The 23,379-nt window shown below is 40.3% G+C and overlaps 1 protein-coding gene across 5 annotated transcripts in view; it reads left to right on the top strand.

Annotated features, from left to right (window-relative positions):
- LOC133552858 (gamma-aminobutyric acid receptor subunit rho-2-like) overlaps positions 1-23,379 on the top strand; it is a 74,918-nt gene that overhangs the window by 35,490 nt on the left and 16,049 nt on the right. For all 5 annotated transcript variants that reach the window (XM_061900403.1, XM_061900404.1, XM_061900405.1 and 2 more), the window contains 2 exons: positions 7,585-7,808; positions 12,993-13,075. In XM_061900403.1, the coding sequence (XP_061756387.1) occupies positions 7,585-7,808; positions 12,993-13,075 (307 nt within the window). The remainder of the gene's footprint in view (positions 1-7,584; positions 7,809-12,992; positions 13,076-23,379) is intronic.

Here is a 23,379-nt window from a genome sequence, read left to right as displayed (position 1 = left end):
AGTAATGCTCTTTTGGCCTTCATTTCCGTACTGTTATTGCACTGGAGAATAATACAATCTATTGATTAACTTGACATGCATTTGCATCGCTGAACTCTGCTAAGCAATGTGGTCTACATACAACACACAAAGACAAAGATATGTTTGAAAGGGACAAATTATTTCAGGCCAGAACAAATTGACAAAACTATTTTAAATAGCTGCAACATAACATAACATAACATACATAAGTAACAAACAGCATAATAACAACATAGCAGTTTAACAACTTAAGCTGTACATCAAGCAAGAATGGGAAATCATTCCACCTGAAAAGCTTCAAAGATTTGGGAACTCCCAAACGTTTACTGAGTGTTGTCAAAAGGAAGGGCCATGTAACACAGTGGTGCCCCTGTGCCAACTGTTTTGCAATGTGTTGCTGCCATTAAATTCCAAGTTAATAATTATTTGCAAAAAAAAATAAGTTCCTCAATTCAAACTTTAAATATCTTGTCTTTACAGTCTAATGAATTGAATATAAGTTGAAAAGGATTTGCAAATCTTTATACCGTATTTTTGGCTTCACGGTGGAAGAGGGGTTAGTGCGTCTGCCTCACAATACGAAGGTCCTGCAGTCCTGGGTTCAATCCCAGGCTCAGGATATTTCTGTGTGGGGTTTGCATGTTCTCCCCGTGAATGCGTGGTTTCCCTCCGGGTACTCCGGCTTCCTCCCACCTCCAAAGACATGCTCCTGGGGATAGGTTGATTGGCAACACTAAATTGGCCCTAGTGTGTGAATGTGAGTGTGAATGTTGTCTGTCTATCTGTGTTGGCCCTGCGATGAGGGGGCGACTTGTCCAGGGTGTACCCCGCCTTCCGCCCGATTGTAGCTGAGATAGGCGCCAGCGCCCCCCGCGACCCCAAAAGGGAATAAGCGGTAGGAAATGGATGGATGGATGGATATACCGTTTTTTTCGGACTATAATTCGCAGTTCTTTTCATAATTTGGCCAGGGGTGCAACTTATACTGAGGAGCGACTTATGTGTGAAATTATTAACACATTACTGCAAAATATCAAATAATATTATTTAGCTCATTCACGTAAGAGACTAGACGTATAACATTTCATGGAATTTATTTGACAGGAGTGACTGATTGTTTGGTAAACATATAGCATGTGCTATATGTTATAGTTATTTGAATGACTCTTCCCATGATATGTTACGTTAACATACCAGACACCTTCTCAGTTGGTTATTTATGCGTCATATAACGTACACTTATTCAGCCTGTTCACTATTCTTTATTTATTTTAGATTGCCTTTCAAATGTCTATTCTTGGTGTTGGGTTTTATCAAATACATTTCCCCCAAAAATGCGACTTATACTCCAGTGCGACTTATATATGTTTTTTTCCTTCTTTATTATGCATTTTCGGCAGGTGCAACTTATACTCCGGAGCGACTTATACTCCGAAGAATACGGTACTCTGTTTTTAGTTACGATTTACACAAAGTGCCAACTTCACTGGTTTTGGGATTTGTAAATTCGGGTCCACTTTTGGAAATCCTGTATTGCATCGTTGACTGTGTCTTGTCATGTTCATGGTTGCCATGTGAAGCCGGTGGCAAGCGGTGCCTCTAACGTGTTTTTTCAAGTGCTTTGCGTCACATGACTTGTAAAGAGACTTGCAACTCCACTTAGACTTTAACATCAATGACTTGTGACTTCACTTGGACTTCAGCTTTTTGACTTGACTTTCTACTTTCCGCAAAACCCAAAGAATAAAAAGTTATTCAGGAGCCCTCTGTATCTTTCATTGTGTACGTGAGTGTCTGTCAGCGTGTGTGCTGTCGGTACAACATCCAATCAAATTGTTGTTTTCATCCGACAGCATTCATTCAATCAAATTGCAGGACAATCAACAAAAAAGAGTTGTCAAACAACGCGCCAGTGAGAAATTTTTTTGCCAAAGATAGTTTTGTCCGGGTATAAAAACTACGAGGTTGTCAACAAAAAAAACAATTTCCGTATGCAAAACATGCGTTTCGAAGATTACAGGCGGAGACGCAACAACTTCCAACTTCGTTCGACATTTGAAGTTGCACAAAGAACGGAAAGTTTTGAATGTAAGCTAAAGTTTATTGGCTAAGTAATGTATCTTTTAATTGCTGTGTAGTTAAATCAGTGAGACTGATCAAACATCAAACACGGCAATCTGTTGCATCCACTGCAGTTCATATGTGTACCGTTTTAGCTGGCTTTCCGACATACTGCTGGTTGTTTACCTCACAACAGCCATGGTGGCATCATAATACGCCCCCATCCGGCACAAATGACTGACAGACTCTTGGCCAATTTGGTCTTTTGCAAATGCAATGCAGCCCTGACATCTAAAAAGTACAACTCTGTCATTGTTTGATTGATTGATTGTTTGAAACTTTTATTAGTAGATTGCCCAGTACATATTCCGTACAATTGACCACTAAATGGTAACACCCGAATACGTTTTTGAAGTTGTTTAAGTCGGGGTCCACGTTAATTGTGCAATGTCAGCACAATTTTTTTTTCCTGCAATTTTAAATGCACTTGTTTTAATAAATAAATACAGCGTTTTAAAAGCATACGTAATCTGTGTAAATATATTAGTCTCTGGTTAAAATTACTTGAAATGACTCGAAACTCAAAATGCAGGACTTGAGACTTGACTTCAGACTTTCCAGTTTTGACTTTGGACTTGACTCAGGACTTGGCTGTCTTGACTCGGGACTTGACTCAACACTTAAAGGCAAAAACTTGAGACTTACTTATGACTTGCAAAACAATGACTTGGTCCCACCACTGCTAGTTACTATGGTAATCTAAGTCACAGCAGGTCAGACGAGGCAGCAAGGTTTTCCAAGGTGTTTCCACAGGGTGTTTCCAGAGCAGCTGTGACTTCTTCTATGTCTGTCAGGGACAGACATAGAAGGAGATTTTTACAACAAAGTTCTAAAGCTTAGTGATATATCAGATATATCAAATCAAAGGTGTTTTTTTTTAACCCTTTGCATTTATATTTGGCTGCTTGTTGCACTTTTTGTTGCGTTTCGCTTGATTGTAAAATATGTCGATCGAGAGGGGGTGTGACAATATGTCAATACTCAGTGTTTTATCGTTCGTAGTTAATATTGTAAATCCCACGAGTAAAAACGTGTAAAATTCCATTCCGTTTTTTGGGGCGGTATGGTTCAATGGACGTCAAGTGGATCTAGAGTTAAGAGTCCAGTCCATAGCAGGGGATCATCTTGAGTGGAGGCAAGTCAGCAGCGCAGACGTCCCCAACAGATGCACAGATGAGTCCGGGTCCTGACTTTGAACATCTATCGCGTCACCTAGGAGAGGGGAGAAGAGCAGAAAAGAGACAGCAGATCAACTGGTCTAAAAGGGGGGTCTATTTAAAGGCTGAGTTTTAAGATGGGACTTAAATGTTTCTACTGAGGTAGCATCTCTAACTTCAGAGTACTGGAGCCTCAATAGAAAACGCTGTATAGCCCGCAGACTTTTTTTGGGCTCTGGGAATCACTAATAAGTCAGAGTTCTTTGAACGCAGATTTCTGGCCGGGACATATGGTACAATACAATCAGCAAGATGGGATCTAGCTAGACTATTTAGTATTTTTTACGTAAGTGGTAAAACCTTAAAGGGTAACATTATCACCAGACTCATGTAAGCGTCAATATATACCTTGATGTTGCAGAAAAAAGAACATATATTTTTTTAACCGATTTCCGAACTCTAAAAGGGTGAATTTTGGCGAATTGAACGCCTTTCTATTTATCGCTCTCGGAGCGATGACATCAGAACGTGACGTCACTTAGGTAGTCAACGCCATTTTCTCCACCACATTACACGCAGCAAGTCAAATCAGCTCTGTTATTTTCAGTTTTTTTGACTGTTTCCGGTACCATGGAGACATCATGCCTCGTCGGTGTGTTGTCGGAGGGTGTAACAACACGATCAGGGACGGATTCAAGTTGATTTACGTAGAATGTGCATCAATTAGCATGGCAATGCTAACATGCAATTTAGGCTAGCTGTACATACATATTGCATTGTTATGTCTCACTTGTAGCTATATTTGCATCAAGCCTTTCCCTCCATCCACATTTAATGCCAAACAAACACATACAAATCGACGGATTTAAGTTGCTCCAGTGTCAAGAGATGTGAAAGTCCCTCGTTTGGTTTTTACTGGCGATGCTATAACAGAGATGGCAAGAATGTGTGGATATCCTGCAACACTCAAAGCAGATGCATTCCCAACGATAAAGTCAACGAAATCACAAAGGTGAGTTTTGTTGATGTTATTGACTTATGTGCTAATCAGACATATTTGGTCGCGGCATGACTGCCAGCTAATCGGTGGTAACATGCTATTTAGGCTAGCTGTATGTACATTTGTAGCTGTATTTGCATCCAGCGTTTCCTTCCACCCACCCACATTTAATGCCAAACAAACACTTACCAATCGACGGATTTAAGTTGATCCAGTGTCACAAGATGCGAAACTTCCGATCGTTGGTCTGCACATTTTTACCGCCGATGCTAAGGCACACATGGCCGAATAGCATCAATAGCTATTCGCTCAATAGCTTCAGTTTCTTCTTCAATTTCGTTTTCGCTATCTGCCTCCATACTCCAACCATCCGTTTCAATACATGCGTAATCTGTTGACTCGCTTAAGCCGCTGAAATCCGAGTCTGAATCCGAGCTAATGTTGCTATATCTTTCTGTACTATCCACCATCTGTTTGTATTGGTATCGCTATGTGACGTCACAGGGAAACGGACAGTGGCTTTGCAGATAGCGAAAATCAGGCACTTTAAAGCTTTTTTTAGGGATATTCCGGGACGGGTAAAATTTTGAAAAACATTTAGAAAAATAAAATGAGCCACTGGGAACTGATTTTTATTGGTTTCAACCCTTCTGAAATTGTGATAAGGTTACCCTTTAAAGTCACATCTTAAGTGCACATGAAGCCAGTGCAGGTGACCCAGTATAGGCCTACTATGATCAAATGTTCTTGTTCTTGTCAAAAGGCTAGCAGCCACATTTTGTACCAACTGTAATCTTTTAATGCCAGACTTAGGGAGGCCCGAAAATAATATGGGACAATAATAATAATAATCGGGACAAAATGGAACGGATTTTAGCGATATTACGGCGATGGAAGAAAACTGTTTTAGTGACACTCCTAGAATGTGTGACTCAAATGAGAGAGTTGGGTCGAAGATAATACCCAGATTCTTTATCAAGGCGCGTTGTTTGGTTTAGTTATCATTTAGTTATCAAAAGTTAAAGTGGTATTGACACACAGGTGTCTAGCAGGACCGATAATAAGCATTTCCGTTTTCTTAGCGTTGAGTTGCAAAAAGTTAATGGACATCCGTTGTTTAATTTCATTAAGACACGCCTCCAGGTGACAACAATCCTGCGTCTTGTCTGCTTTAGGGGCATATAGAGTTGGGTGTCATCAGCATAATATCAGCTCTGAAATGAAAGCGCAGGCTCCCAAGACGAAGGCTCTAAAACATTCTCAAGGATCGCACAAACAACAGCTGTGCTTCAAAACCTCAACAACATCTGGAAAGATAAGAATACACTAAAATCCACACACTAAAATCCACCTCATGCGATTTGAGTCACTAGAAAAAAGCGCTTCATAGTTCTGATCCATTGTTTTCATTATCAATATTATTTAGTCCAAAGAAGCTGCAGAAGAGAAATACCAAATAAAAGATGGGAAGATAACATTCAAGGATTAGACCTGGCAAAATTCCTAAGGGCAGTGGAGGACAAATCGGGTGGATAGAGCTTGTGGCATCATCTTCAAGTGTGCCCAAACTATTTCTGTAAGTCAAGGGATAAGGGAAGGGAAGTGATTAACAGCGGCCCTTTTCAAGCTTGTGTGCTTCATTATATATATTCTATGGGGGTCAAATACACATGTATTTGTCACCTTTATTTCATGTTTTTCTACATTTTGGGGTCTGGTCATTTTTTTCTTCAAACTTACCTCAGAAATATGACTGATCATGGAAATCAAAAATCAAATCAAATCAGCATGGGATCATATCATTATTTTCCACACTGTATGTTATGCCACATGTCGAAAAAAAATTTTTACATATCTTTGCAAGTAAACAAATGCTGCATGCTGCCGTGACAGCAGAAGAAGAAGCTTAAAACAATGGATTAAGGGAATAATTTTAGATGTTGTCATTCAACTGCTGTTTTCAGAAAAATAATCAGTATTATAGTTTTTGTTCTGTTGGAAGTTGTAATGTTGAGTAGTGTAATTAAACCATCCATCTGCTGTGTTACCATAAGCTGAATCCAAAAACGGGCATCCTGATGTTGCGTAAGACAAATAAGCATAGCAGTCAGATATTGCTTTACAGCACCACTGTTAATCTCTCTCTAAATGCTATTATATCATGTCTTAAAACTGCTGGATACTCTGGGTGGGTGATACTGTCAATTTTGGTATTGATCCTACATATGTTTCAAGATGGCTGCTTCTTGCAGGAGCTCAGTGCTCTTGTGTTTCATCGTATTTACCGCTTGTTTTTGTGTTTTTTACCTTTTGGATCGGGCACCTTTGGTACTGCGAAATAAGGTGCTTTTTTGTGCACTTCGGTTCAGTATTTTGTCTCCTGCACCGGAGAAAAAATACAGACTCTGCCACACTGGAGTCCACGTGGAGAGACCAAAAAAGATGAGGTCTGGACATTAGCCTAGGACTGAGTAGGCTCTCTTCGTTGCTTTGTTAGGTCCGGTATTTTTTGTTTATGCGTATGTGCACCACATCCATCCTTCCATCCATTTTCAAGCGGTAGCTTGTCCTTTTCAGGGTCACGGGGGGTTCAGCTGCACTCGGGGCTAAGGCGAATGGCAGGGTAACATTTATTGATTTTTTTCTTTTTTTGTCCTGTTTTACTTTTGTAGCTGTTTGTAGAAATAGTGTCTCTAAAGTGGCAGCTGCTAGCATTGGTTCTGTGCTCCTTTAATGTATTTTAGCTTCCTATCCTCACCTCAGGCTGTGTCCTCTTGTTTCATACCAAGATGGTGCTGCAAATTATAGTTGCATTTTTCTCCATTTCAAAGAACAACAACGAAGTCTACAAATTCAAATTCCTTGTGTTTCAAAGAAACTTGACCAATAAATTGGATTCTGATTCTGATACCAATTAGATATTATTGTGTAATCAAAGCCGCTTGCCCGTGTTCTCAATTTGTGTGTCTTTGTTCAGATATGTGTTTGTGTTGCGTTTAGAGTGTGTTTTAAAAATACTTGCACCATGATGATGCAACGTTCCGTCTAACCCGACCTGGCTTAAACCTCTTTCCTAAGTGCAAGAGGGTCATTAAGGGTTTTGAAGAGCAGTATCATGTGACAATTGAGCTGCAGAGGATTCTGGAATATTCCAGAATCCATAAATCGTTGAAAGAAAATACTGAGTGTATGTTTAAAATGGGAAAACTTTTTGTTTGGAATTGACACCACAACTTTGCTTGTAATCCAGTCGTTACCTTTTCTGTTACCTCACTCTTTCTTTAGGATTTCACTATGACCCTGTATCTGAGGCATTACTGGAAGGATGAGAGATTGGCCTTTCCCAGTTCCACCAACAAGAGTATGACCTTTGATGGGCGCCTGGTGAAAAAAATCTGGGTCCCAGATGTGTTTTTTGTCCACTCCAAGAGGTCTTTCATTCATGACACCACGACTGAGAACATCATGCTGCGAGTTTTTCCTGATGGTCACGTCTTGTATAGCCTAAGGTGAGGATAAAAAGCTTTAACACAATAGCCTTGTACTGAAAACATGACATTACATTATGGTATACAGTGAAATTAATAATCCGTCCCCGAGTAAAACAAACATTGCAAATATTTGGTCAGAGACAAACAAAGCCAAAGCAGGATGTTTCCACCTCCATATGTTTGACAATATGTGTACTATGTACCATTTTTCTTCTTACAACTCCAGTTGACTTGATGTAAAGTGGTACATTTTGGTCTCCCAAGCCTTGTCTGAAACATTATCATTATCATTCATTGTCAAACTTCATATCGGAAGACATAAGTCTTCTTGAGAAGGTGGACCTCATGGGCACTGCTGAAATATTTGCAATTTTGGTCTAAATTCCCTTGGGATCATTACCCAGTTCCTACTCGTATTTATTGGCTAATCCCTCATCTTTCTTAATATTATCCTTACCCCACCGGATAAAACCTTGTTTTTCTTTCTCACCAAGCAGAAGCTTGTGTTTTTTATGGTCTCGTACAGTACTACAGACAAGATACTTTTTATGAGATTTTATGACAGTGCCATGGGGTCGTAGAAAGGTTTAAAAAGAAACAAATATATTTTTTCACATGTTTCTTTTTTCATATAATGAGTTGAGTTTAGGAGTACTTTCTTAACAGGACTAATTTGTGTGTTTGTGTGCACAAAAGTGGAGGTCAGAATGTTTGCTGGTTTGTAAAGCAAGTTTATTTACACAGCACAATTTGTACAAAAGTACCTTACAGAAAATTATAAGAAGGCAAAATCAATTTTTTATGTTGATAAACTACTTTCACTTGACATATGCACACTTAAATAAGTGTTTTTACATCTCACATCTTCTAGACTATTCTGGATTTTAGGAGCATGAGCCTCAACATGTTTAGTTCTGGCTCTGGACACCAGCACCTGAGGTTCTTAGAACCCAAGAAGGTTTTGTTGTATGTTTCTAAAATGTCAGATGTACTTTGGCACAACACTTGTACAAAAGCAGACCTGTCTATTCTCCGAGCAACAATCAATATGGTCATATTTCCAGGTTCTAGTCAGAACTCGAGCAGCAGTATAATGGTTGTATATCAGTAGTTTTACAGCTAGCCCAGTGAGGTCATTACAGTCGTCTAACCCAATGTTTCTTAAACATTGTTGTACCGCAAAGGCCCACTAGAGGGCTGCTCGAAAAATATCTGTTTCTCAACTGGGCTCAGTTGTTATACATATTTCCACCACTTGTACTTTAATGACAATATCAAGTAAAGAGGAAAATAAGTCTGAAGCTGCATAGAGAAGTCTCTTAAGCGCAAAATGTATGACTAAAGTGGTAAAGCTGTATTTTCATTTGCACTTTAATTTTTTGGACAGTTTAGTTAAACATGTTCATTAATAAAGTTAAAGTACCAATGATTGTCAATTTAGTTTATTTATTTTAACTTAATGTTGAACTACCTAAACCTAAGGTTTATGTGTTAAATTAAGAACAAACCATTGTTTCATATCAGTAAACACGCTAACGGGTCTACCTGGTTGATCCTGCCCGTAGCATATGCTTGTCTCAAAGATTAAGCCATGCAAGTGCAAGTGCAAACGAGTTTGACAGGTCATAAACTGTAAGTATGTTATATATAATTATTAATTCAAATTAAATCAAGGGGCAGCATGGTGGGAGAGGGATTAGTGCATCTGCCTCACAATACGAAGGTCCTGATTAGTCCTGAGTTCAATCCCAGGCTTGGGATCTTTCTGTGTGGCGTTTGCATGTTCTCCCCGTGACTGCGTGGGTCCCCTCCTGGTACTCCTGCTTCTTCCCACTTCCAAAGACAAGCACCTTGATGGATGGAATAGGTTGATTCCATCCATCCATACGTTTTCTACCGCTTGTCCCGTTCTGGGTTGTGGGGGGTCGCTGGTGCCTATCTCAGCTGTATTCGGGCGGAAGGTGAGGTACACCCTGGACAAGTCGCCACCTCATCACATGGCCAACACAGATAGACAGACAACATTCACACTCACATTCACACACGAGGGCCAATTTAGTGTTGCCAATCAACCTATCCCCAGGTGCATGTCTTTGGAAATGGGAGGAACCCGGAGTGCCCGGAGGGAACCCACGCAGTCACGGGGTAAACATGCAAACTCTACACAGAAAGATCCCGAGCCCGGGATTGAACCCAGGACAACTCAGAACCTTTGTATTGTGAGGCACTGTGCTGCCCCAGGATAGGTTGAGTGGCAAAACTAAATCGGCCCTAGTGTGTGAATGTGAGTGTGAATGTTGTCAGTCTATTTGTGTTGGCCCTGCGATAAGGTGGCGGCTTGTCCAGGGTGTACCAAGCCTACCGCCCGAATGCAGCTGAGATAGGCTCCAGCGACCCCCCGCGCTCCCAAAAGGGACAAGCAGTAGAAAATGGATGGATGGATGGAATCAACCTATCCCCAGGTGCATGTCTTTGGAGGTGGGAGGAAGCCGGAGTACCCAGAGGGAACCCACGCAGTCACGGGGAGAATATGCAAACAGTATTAATATCTGAGTGAGCTTTGTAGTGGAAAAGTTGACGTTCACGCCCCAGGGGTGTCAAACTCATTTTAGATCGGGGGCCACATGGAGAAAAATATACTCCCAAGTGGGCCGGACTGTTAAAATTCCTGCACGATAACTTAAAAATAAAGACACCTTCAGATTGTTTTCTGTGTTTAAAAATAGATGAAACATTCTGAAAATGTACAAATCATAATGTTGTTGTTTTTTTACACTTACATGTAGCGGTTAATAGTATTCTATCTTTATTTGTCGTTTTTTATATTTTCTGAATGAATGATGTGAGAATGTTCATCTGTCAACTCAATGGTGTTCATTTTCAATCTATCAAGATAAAAAAATATCAAAATCAAATTACAGTATGCCATGTATGTAGTTTGATCATTTTATTCGATTGATGTACTAACATCATGTGGTTTATTTAGGGGGGGCATGGCGTAGTGAGTAGAGCGGCAGTGCCAGAAACCTGAGGGTTGCAGGTTCGCTCGCCGCCTATTGACATCCAAATCGCACTTCAGGACACTTCACCCTTGGCCCCGGTGCCGCTTACACTGGTGAATGAATGATGAATGAATGATAGGTGGTGGTCGGAGGGGCTGTAGGCGGAAACTGGCAGCCACGCTTCCGTCAGTCCACCCCAGGGCAGCTGTGGCTACAGATATAGCTTACCACCACCAGGTGTGAATGAATAATGGGCTTCCACTTCTTTGTGAGTGCTTTGAGTATCTAAGAATAGAAAAGCGCGATGTAAATCTAGTCCATTATTATTATTATTATTATTTATTTTATACATATGTACCATCGTCTACAGCAGGGGTCGCCAACCTTTACCACTCAAAGAGCCATTTTGACCCGTTTCACAAAATAAAGAAAACTATGGGAGCCACCAGACTCTTTTGAAATTTAAAATGAAATAACACAGCGTACAAAGTTTTGTTTTGCTTTATGCTATGTATTTACCAGGGGTCTCAAACACACGGCCCGCACCTTAATATGAAAATCTAATATTAGTGCGAGTTTTATTTGTATGCCCCTTGACAACATCACATTTGCCAACCATCTCAACTTTTACGGGAGACTACCGAGTTTCAGAGCAAACTTTCTCACAACTCTCTGCTGGTTTCCACCTCCACAACTGTAACAAACAGCTTACCAGCCCATTTGCATGTTGTATGTGGCTTCTGCAGACACACATAAGCGACTGCAAGGAATACTTACTCAACAGCCATACAGGTTACACTGAGGGTTGTGATATAAACAACTTTAACACTCTTACTAATATGCGCCACACTGTGAACCCACACCAAACAAGAAGGATAAATACATTTCGGTAGAACATCTGCACTGTAACACATTATAAACGCAACATAACAAATACCCAGAATCCCATGCATCCCTAACACTTCCGGGCTCCATTATACACCACCGCTAGCACCAAACCTGCCCCCCCAACCCCGCTCATCTCAACGGAGGGGGCAGGGGGTGGTAGTGGGGTGTATAATGGAGCCCGGAATTAGTTAGGGATGCATGGGATTCTGGGTATTTGTTATGTTGCGTTTATAATGTGTTACAGTGTGGATGTTCTCCTGAAATGTGTTTGTCATTCTTGTTTGGTGTGGGTTCACAGTGCATATTAGTAAGAGTGCTAAAGTTGTTTATATCACAACCCTCAGTGTAACCTGTACGGCTGTTGAACGACTATGCCTTGCAGTCGTGTGTTGAGTCAGCAGCCGCACAATAGATGTGGCCTGTCGGCATTCAGATATCATAGTATTAAAGTGGACGCTACGACATGGTCGAAAGGACGTTTAAGGCATTGCCGGCACGGCCTCAATATTGTTGTCTGGGTGAAAATCTGAGAATGTTATGTCTGGGCGAGGCAATGAAATTTGGAAAACCTCCCGGTAAAATGGGGGGGGGGTCTGCAAGTATGCAGCTGAGCCCCATCAGTGTGATCCAAGAGCCGCATGTGGCTCCGGAGCTGCGGATTGCTGACCCCTGATCTACAGAGATACAAAGAATTGCTATTGCAACATCCAGTAGACACATGTAGAAGAGCTGTTTCTTTCATTCAAAAATTTCAGGTTAATTTGTGTACCTAGCAAACTCATTCCGCGGGCCGGATAAAACCTGTTCGCGGGCCTGATCTGGCCATACGTTTGACAAATTAACTTATAACCTTACTTTCATGTTTTTATTTTCCTGAATCTATTTTTGTTATAGTAAAAATATTGAAATGGTAAAAATATTTCTGGACTGTTCCTATGTAAGTGGTAAACTTTAAAAAAAAAAAAAAACAGTCTATGGCAAAATATACCAGAAAAGAAATTGGCAGTTGTTGTTGTTTTTTTAACGAAATATTTTTCTGCTTTTATAAAAGTTTACTACTAGTTAGGCTGTTGTTTTTGCATTGTCACATTTCAGTTCAGTTCAGTTGTTGTGAAAGTACTTAGTACTCGGGTAACACATTACAATATTCTAATATAAGTCCAATTGTTCTCCAGTGTTTTAACTGTAAACAGCTTTTTGACCATTCCCAACTAACTATGTCCCCATAAAGCATGAGAAAATAGTTAAGGAAAAACTGTTTTTACACTAATACCCCCAAATTATTATTAATTATTGGTTTTATATTCTTCAGGGTTACAGTGACTGCTGCATGCAACATGGATTTTAGTCGTTTCCCTTTGGATTCACAGACATGTACATTGGAGCTGGAGAGTTGTAAGTATTCATTTATTATCACTTGTGCTATGAATGAAAAATGAATTTTACTGTAAAGCGCTTTACGTGTCTTTATATATTAATTAAATCCATTATTATTAATGGATTATTATTAACACTAATGTATATATATATATATATATATATATATATATATATATATATATATATATATATATATATATATAGTATAACCACGTCATTTGGGGTTTTTCGTGAGGGTTTTCTTGTTCAGCGAGAGAAATCTAGTCTCTGTTGGGCGTTGGATCACAAGTGCATCAAAGTCAGGTTGAATGTCTGAGCTGGAGATTTGAAGCAAGCAGTGAGAGAGGATAAAGGTTTGGTAAACCTTATCACTGAGAATATTTGTTCACAAAAGGTCTCATGCTCCTCCAAAAGTGTAACAAATTGCCTGTGATCATCATGCCCTGATGAAGTTCACTAATTTAGTTACAACATCAATAACATGGATAATTTTTTGCACTAAACTGCAAAACACACGTTGGTCCAAAAATACAAATTTTTGATCTGTGTCTATTTATCACTTTATCTTGCATACGTTTCAAAAGTCGGACATTTTTCCCCGTAAGACAATCGTCCGTTGTCACACCTGCCAGTCTATCCCATTTCGGTCCCAGTGTGTGTGTGCATTTACCTCCAATGAACTGTCTTATCAATCAATCAATGGGCTGCACAAGCAACAACGACATCCACGGCTCAAATCCCACATCAGGGCATGAAAAAAACTCAAACCAAAGGGCACAATGAGAAACCTCGGAGGGGACCGCAGATGTGGGAACCCCAAATGGGTGACCGGTGCAATGGATGTCGAGTGGATCGAGTTAATAGTAATCTAGTCCATAGTGGAGCCAGCAGGGGATAATCTTGAATGGAAACAAGTCAGCAGCGCAGAGGAGTGGTCCACCCTTGGCTTCGAACTTTGTGGTCTGTGGTCACGCAGGAGAGGGGGACAGAGCAAAAAAGAGACGGCTGGTCTAAAAGGGGTCATATCTAAAGACTATAATATACAAATGAGTTTTAAGATAGGTGTGCAGCCAGCTCCTCTGTAATCTTGAAGTTTGTTATCCTATGGACAAATACGAGTAACTGGGCTGTGTCCAGCTCCAAAGCCAAAAGTCAAAACTTGCCACTTCATGTTGCAGCTGAAGCTCCAGACTCCCAGCTATGTCCTTGATTCTTCTCGTCATGGTTTGCCTGGACTTTTCTTTCAGGGCATATTAGTACTGCAGAGTCCACCAAACACTCTTTGACAAACTCCCCCCCTGAGAATGGCTTACTTTTCTTAGCGATTTGGGGGATATCACAAAGCTAGTCTTGGTTGCTGCATCCCTGGAAGTGTGAAACTTGGTAAAAAAAAAAAAGCCTTGCTACTTTTTTAGCTTAGCTAGCAAAGCTTCCAATGTCCGCACCCTTTAAACAACTTCATAGTTTTTGTATTTCTCCGCGTTTTGTCCCGTAATGCAGACTCAAACAAACTAAACACACGGCTTTACCTCCGACTTCAGTAAATAAGTACTAAGCAGTCCATTTTTGGTTGAAAAAAGCATGAGCTTGTGACAACGTATCAATCACGCACAATAATTTAAGTATTGCCTAATTTTCCAAATAAATGCAAAGCATCTTTAATCCATGGATTAGGTAAAATTATGAAATATGTTAATTTTGTATTTCCAAATTATCTTAATGGCCTACTGACACCCCCTACTACCGACCACGCAGTCTGATAGTTTATATATCAATGATGAAATATTAACATTGTAACACATACCAATACGGCCTTTTTAGTTTACTAAATTGCAATTTTAAATTTCCCGCGAGTTTTTTGTTGAGAACGTCGCATAATGATGACGCGTACGCGTGACGTCACGGACTGTCAGGAAATATTAGCAGCTGCAACACTCGCGGCTAAAAGTCGTCTGCTTTAACCGCATAATTACACAGTATTTTGGACATCTGTGTTGCTGAATCTTTTGCAATTTGTTCATTTAATAATGGAGACTATAAAAAACAATGCTGTTGGTGGAAAGTGGTGGATTGCAGCTGTCTTTAGCACCGAGACACAGCCGATGTTTCTTTGTTTGTTGTGAAGCGGAGCGGTCAAGCGAACATGTTTTCTCTACCTCAACCAGCATGTTTTTGGATGGGGAAATTGTGATATATATTTTACCGGAAAATCATTGAATTATTCGTCGTCCTCCAGCAGCTATTTAAAAGGCAGCTGTGAGCTTGGCTCCTCGGCTTCTCTCTGAGACACTTCGTGTTCACCCCAGCCATCCGACCTCGAGGTGTGTTTTTACAATATTTAAAATCTCACTAAAACACTATTAAAACAATAAGCTGATAAGGGATATTCCAGAATTATCCTAGTAAATGTGTCTAATTACATCTGAAACGCTCACACTGCTGCTGCCCGGAGCCGTCGCTTTATTATTATTTTTTTTTTCTAGTCCTTCTCTATCAATATCCTAATTCACAAATCTTTCATCCTCGCTCAAATTAAAAGGGAAATTGTTGCTTTCTCAGTCCGGATTGCTATTACTATTGTTATTATTAAAAACAATGTGAATATGTGTGGAGCCCTGCAACTCGTGACGGCACGCGCACATACTTCCGGTAAAGGCAGGGCTTTTCTATTAGCCACCAAAGGTTGCGAACTTTATCGTCGATGTTCTCTACTAAATGATCAAGTATGACACATAGAATAGACCTGCTATTCCCGTTTAAATAAGAAAATCTCATTTCAGTAGGCCTTTAAACGGGTTGGTCAGAGTCAACCAAATAGAGTCAACCATTGTATGACCCCTGTACGTGTTTATTCGGCCTGTTGTGAGTCAGCCCCCTAAGATTAGCTTCAATATCAGGTGCTCCGGCCCTGGGAATACACTTGAAAGGCCCACTGAAATCCACTACTACCGACCACGCGGTCTGATAGTTTATATATCAATGATGAAATCTTAACATTGCAACACATGCCAATACGGCCGGGTTAGTTTACTAAATTGCAATTTTAAATTTCCCGCGAGGTATCCTGTTGAAAACGTCGTGGAATGATGACGCGTGCTTGTGACGTTATTGGTTGGAGCGGACATTGCAGCCCAGCACCACTCACGGACAAAAGTCGTCTCTTTTCCTCGCATGATTACACAGTATTTTGGACATCTGTGTTGCTGAATCTTTTGCAATTTGTTCAATTAATAATGGAGACTATAAAGAACAATGCTGTTGGTGGAAAGTGGTGGATTGCAGCTGCCTTTAGCAACCGAAACACAGCCGGTGTTTCTTTGTTTGTTGTGAAGCTTTAACACAGAGCGGTCAAGCGAACATGTTTCTCTACCACATGTCAACCAATTGTGATATTAAGTCGGCTCTTACCGGAGACTTCAGCGGATTATGCGACCTCCTCCTGCAGCTGTCGAAAAGGCAGCTGTGATCTTGGCTCCTCCATTGGCTTCTCTCAGACACACTGGTGTTCACCGCAGCCCTCTGACTTTCAGGTATGACTTTATAATCTCACTAAAACACAATTAACACAATAAGCAGATAAGGGATTTTACAAAATTATCTTAGTAAATGTGTCTAATAACATCTGAATCGCTCCCACTGCCGTCGCCTGGAGCTGTCGCCTTTTCTTTTTTTTTTATGCTGCACTCTAACTTTCCTCATCCACGAATCTTTCATCCTCGCTCAAATTAATGGGGAAATCGTCGATTTCTCGGTCGGAATCGCTCTCGCTGCTGGTGGCTATGATTATAAACAATGTGAGGATGTGAGGAGCCCTCACACCGGTGACGTCACGGTCACATTGTCTGCTACTTCCGGTACAGGCAAGGCTTTTTTATTAGCGACCGAAAGTTGCAAACTTTATCGTCGATGTTCTCTTCTAAATCCTTTCAGCAAAAGTATGGCAATATCGCGAAATGATCAAGTATGACACATAGAATGGACCTGCTATCCCCGTTTAAATAAGAAAATCTCATTGCAGTAGGCCTTTAATTATGCCTGGTTTAGGAGGCTTTATATTATGGGTAATGGAATCCCCTATGACTAAGGTGTGGTAACCCGGTAGACTGAGGTGTAGGACTAGATCAGGGGTCGGCAACCCGCGGCTCCGGCATCTCTGATGCAGCTCAGCTGCATAATCGTCGACCCTCTAGACTGTTACGGGTGGGATTCCGGATTTAGGTGCCTCTCCAGGACATCATCTGGGATCAACATTTTCTGATTTTCGCTCAGACTACCACATTGAGGGCATGCCGTGATGGTTTTTTCTATTAACGTCCTCTAAGTATCATGCATGCCTTTCACGAAAAGCTATCTGCATGTCAGCCAGTCCAGCAAAGTGTTGTATGTGACTTCCGCAGATACATGTACACGACTGCAAGGCATACTGGGTGATACAGTTTACACTGACGGTTGTGATATAAACAACTTTAACACTCTTACTAATATGCACCACGCTGTGAACCCACACCAAACAACAATGACAAACACATTTCGGGAGAACATCCTCACAGTAACACAACATAAACGGAACACAACAAATACCCATAATCCTTTGCATCCATGACTCTTCCTGACTAAATTATACACCCCGCTAGCACCAAACCCCGCCCCCCACCCCCCTCCGTGCTTTGTTTGAGGTGGGCAGGGTTGGAGGAGCGGGGGTGTAAGATATAGTCAGGATGAGTCATGGATGCAAAGGATTCTGGGTATTTGTTGTGTTGCGTTTATGTTGTGTTACTGTAAGGATGTTCTCCCAAAATGTGTTTGTCATTCTTGTTTGGTGTGGGTTCACAGTGTGGTGCATATTAGTAAGAGTGTTAAAGTTGTTTATATCACAACCGTCAGTGTAAAGTGTATCACCCAGTATGCCTTGCAGTTGTGTACGTGTATCTGCAGAAGCCATATACAACATTTTGCTGGACTGCCAAGCAGTTTGTACATGTTGTAGGAGGCGTCTAAGACGTTGGCTTCTTAGCACACCCTCATTATGGTTGTCTGGATGACCACCAGAAGATATTCGCGAGAATGATTGCGGCTTCCATTGTCTTCTGTATTTTGAGAAATGGGTCTAAATGGCTCTTTGAATGGTAAAGGTTGCCAACCCCTGGACTAGATAAAGGGCTAAATGGTATTGCATCATTTTGCGCATCAACTCGCTATAGCTAACGCTAGCAAATGTGTCCATGGCATCTAAAGTTACGAAATTACTAATGCTTTAGTAGGGTATGGGAGCCATACTCAGGTTGTTTCTTTCTCCGAGTCGAGTTCTTGCTGTCTTCAGGGCAGTAGCAGCAGCCTTAGGGAGCAGATGCCTTCGGAGCGTAGTTGTTTTTGACCGTGACGAGCTTAGCTTTGTTAAGCTTAACAGCTAGCTAGGTTGTAGCATGAACTCATTCTTACTGTCTTCGAAGCAAAAGTCAAAGAATAACCTAAATATATATAGCGTGAGGGAGCAGACAGTCGTCTGGAGCGTAGTTGCTTTGAGCCGCGACTAGCTTAGCTTTGTTTGCTTAGCAGTGGGGCAATGGAAGGAGTGCTTGGCAATATTTGATAAGACTACGAATATTTTTGAGAAGGAATAGAAAAAGCTGTAAAACAATTACAAGCACACATATAGAAAGATAGTACTTTTTCACTGCAGCAGCCCGAATGCAGCTGAGATAGGCACCAGCGAGCACCAGTAGAGTTTTGCGGACGTGACGTGTGTTTGTATATATGCGTATATGCGTGTGTATATCCATCCATTTTCTACCGCTTATTCCCTTTTGGGGTCGCGGGGGGCCCTGGCGCCTATCTCAGCTACAATCGGGCGGAAGGCGGGGTACACCCTGGACAAGTCGCCAACTTATCGCAGGGCCAACACAGATACACAGAGAACATTCACACTCACATTCACACAATAGGGCCAATTTAGTGTTGCCAATCAACCTATCCCCAGGTGCATGTCTTTGGAAGTGGGAGGAAGCCGGAGTACCCGGAGGGAACCCACGCATTCACGGGGAGAACATGCAAACTCCACACAGAAAGATCCCGAGCCTGGATTTGAACCCAGGACTGCAGGAACTTCGTATTGTGAGGCAGACGCACTAACCCCTCTGGCACCGTGAAGCCCCATATAAATATATATATATATAAATATATATATATATATATATATATATATATATATATATGTATGTATATATATATATATATATATGTATGTATATACAGTATATCCATCCATCCATTTTCTACCGCTTATTCCCTTTTGGGGTCGCGGGGGGGGCGCTGGCGCCTATCTCAGCTACAATCGGGCGGAAGGCGGGGTACACCCTGGACAAGTCGCCACCTCATCGCAGGGCCAACACAGATAGACAGACAACATTCACACTCACATTCACACACTAGGGCCAATTTAGTGTTGCCAATCAACCTATCCCCAGGTGCATGTCTTTGGAAGTGGGAGGAAGCCGGAGTACCCGGAGGGAACCCACGCATTCACGGGGAGAACATGCAAACTCCACACAGAAAGATCCCGAGCCTGGATTTGAACCCAGGACTGCAGGACCTTCGTATTGTGAGGCAGACGCACTAACCCCTCTGCCACCGTGAAGCCTACAGTATATCAGTATATATATATATATATATATATATATATATATAGTATATATATATATATATATATATATATATATATATATATATATAGTATATATATATATAGTGTGTATATATATATATATATATATATATATATATATATATATATATATATATATATATATATATATATATATATATATATATATATATACAGTGGGGCAAAAAAGTATTTAGTCAGCCAAGTTCTCCCACTTAAAATGATGACAAAGGTCTGTAATTTTCATCATAGGTACACTTCAACTGTGAGAGACAAAATGCGAAGAAAAAAAATCCTGGAATTCACATTGTAGGAATTTTACAGAATTTTTTTGTAAATTATGGTGGAAAATAAGTATTTGGTCAACCATTCAAAGCTCTCACTGATGGAAGGAGGTTTTGGCTCAAAATCTCACGATACATGGGCCCATTCATTCTTTCCTTAACACGGATCAATCGTCCTGTCTCCTTAGCAGAAAACAGACCCAAAGCATGATGTTTCCACCCCCATGCTTCACAGTAGGAGTGGTGTTCCTGGGATGCAACTCAGTATTCTTCTTCCTCCAAATACGACGAGTTGAGTTTATACCAAAATGGATACATGGATGATACAGCAGAGGATTGGGAGAATTTTATGTGGTAAGATGAAACCAAAATAAAACTTTTTGGTATAAACTCACATTCTGTCTCTCACAGTTGAAGTGTACCTATGATGAAAATTACAGACCACTGTCATCATTTTAAGTGGGAGAACTTGCACAATTGGTGGCTGACTAAATACTTTTTTGCCCCACTGTCTATATGTGTGTCTGTGTGTGTGTGTGTTAGAGACGCGAGGTTTGCGGACTCATCCGCGGAGTCTGCGGATAAACCGCGGGTCGGGCGGGTGACATGACGAAAATATACATTTTAATTAGATTCGGGCGGGTGGCGGTTGAACCATCCGGAACTATTTGATATACATGGTTCTGGGATCGGTATCCTTTACCATTCAAAGAGCCATTTATGACCTGTGTCATAAAGCGAAGAAGACGCTATTATTCTCTTGACTGACTGCTGGCAGTCACCCAGATAATAAGAATTAGGGCGTGCTATGAAGCCATTGGCTTTGTCGCCTTCTACAACATGTACGATCTACTTGTTAGTCCAGCATCATGTTGTGTGTGGCTTCCGCAGCATCACGCACACGACTGCAAGGCATACTGGGTGACACAGAGTACACTAATGGTTGTGATATAAACAATTTAACACTCTTAGTAATATGCGCCACGCTGTGAGGCCACACAATACAAGATTGACAATCACATTTGGGGAGAACATCCTCACAGTAACACAACATAAACGCAACACAATAAACACCTAGAATCCTTTGTATCCGTGACACACCTGACTATTTTATACACCCCGCTAGCAGCAGACCCCGCCACCTCCCCACCCCCGCCCCCCGTGCGTCGGTAAGGTGGGCGGGTTGGGGCGCGGGGGTGTAAAATATATTCAGGAATTGTCACGGATACAAAGGATTCTGGGTATTTGTTGTGTTGCGTTTATGTTGTGTTACTGTGAGGATGTTCTCCCGAAATGTGTTAGTCAATCTTGTTTGGTGTGGCTTCACAGCGCGGCGCATATTAGTATGTGTTAAAGTTGCTTATGTCACAACCATCAGTGTACTCTGTATCACCCAGTATGCCTTTCAATCTTGTACGTGTGATTGCGGAAGCTGCACACAACATGATGCCGGACTAACAATCGGTTCGTAGATGTTGTTGAAGGAGTCAAAGGCAATGGCTTCGCAGCACGCCCATATTCTTGTCATCAGGATGAACGCTATTGGATAGTCGTGAGAACGGTAGTGGCTCCAATTGTCTTCATTACTCTGTGAAACATGTCTAAATAGCTCTGTGAGTGGTACAGGCGGCCGACCTCTGATGTATTTCAGCGGGCGGTTGGCGGGCAGGTACCTTTCTGATTAAATGTTGGTTCGGGTGGATGACGACTTTGGTTCTGCCTATCCACACATCTCTATTGTGTGTGTGTGTGTGTATATATATATATATATATATATATATATATATATATATGTATATATATATATATATATATGTACATATATATGTATGTATATATATATATATATATATACACATATATATATATGTATGTATGTATGTACATATACATACATATATATGTATATGTTTATATATAAAGTATATCTACAAATGTAAAGAATATTTACACATATGAAAACAGAAGAATAATGTAAGTATAAAATATGCACAAATGGACCTTGCCAATAAACTGCCATAGGTTCAAACATTCTGTATTATCTTACATATCTGGTCGTAAATTTGTTTGCTTGTTTTTGAATTGTGATTTTGGTTTGAATTGTTTCGGACAAATTAAGCATTTACATCAAGACAAAGTCTAAATCCAACAATTGAAATTTAAGGCCTTAAAATGCCAAAAATTGTCCTAAAATACCATAAAACCTCTTAAAAATCTATTAAAGTTACTTTTATTTAAAACATGCATGAACTTCAGTTTTGCTTTAAATGGTTTGATTTTTGAGAAGGCTATCTTACCCGATCAGAATTTATCTCCCACCAACTGTCTCAGCTTAGCATAGCAATGGAGAAAACTTAACAAATGCCCACAGCTAAACTGGTGGATGGAAACGTATAAAGCATTGGTGTTAAACTCAAGGCCCGGGGGCCAGATTTGGCCCGCTACATCGTTGTATGTGGCCTGTGAAACCCTAGAAATAATCTGAGTCAGGATAGCACCTCATTTTCTTATACTAAGTTTATTTATAATTTGACATAAACATTGCATTCAGGCCAACTGCAATTGCATGTATTTTGACTTTACTATCATCTGATCATGTATTAAAAACAAAAATAATAAAATACTGTATTTGCTTGATTTCAAAGCTAGCTATTCATCAAATTGTATAAAAGAAATTTAATAATTGCTTAGGCAATTATATAATAATTAGCGCTGTCAAATGATTCTTACAAAAAATCAGATTAATCAGAATTTTTGATTTGGATTATTCAAGAATAATCACAATTTTAAATTTGGATTAATTATGATTAATCACAATTTCAGATTTTGATTTATTGTGAATAATCATATTTTTTAAATTTTGATTAATTATGATTAATCACTGATTTAAATTTAGATTATATGCGGTCAATCACAATTTTGAATTTGATAAAACATTATTAATCACAGGTTGTTACTATTTTATAGAAGCTAAAATAATCAATTCAGACACAGAAGCAATTTTTTTGTCAGAATATTTTTAAATGTTTTATTGAATGCACGTCATTTATTTGCTGAGTTTTATCTTAAGTCCCATCTGAATATTTGTTGAAGCGCAATTCGCAGTCTGAGTCTCCTCCTTCATCTTTGCACTGATGTATGCATTGATCTGATCACTGACCGTAAAAAAAGAAGCATGTATGGTCAATATAAATTGCGTGATTAATCTGTGTAGATACATGATTTATGCGATAAATTGTGTGATTATTCACATTGTCATAATTAATCATTAATTTTGATTTAAACATTTTTTTTACTATTATGAGGCGATCATACAGTATATTTACTGTCACATGCAGCCCTCTGAAGGCAGCCATAACTGAAGTGGCCCTCAA

The sequence above is a fragment of the Nerophis ophidion genome, linkage group LG05 (assembly GCF_033978795.1).
Source record: "Nerophis ophidion isolate RoL-2023_Sa linkage group LG05, RoL_Noph_v1.0, whole genome shotgun sequence".
NCBI lineage: Eukaryota > Metazoa > Chordata > Actinopteri > Syngnathiformes > Syngnathidae > Nerophis > Nerophis ophidion.
The sequence above is the reverse complement of the archived record's forward strand: the minus strand, read 5'-3'. Positions and strand labels throughout refer to the sequence as shown.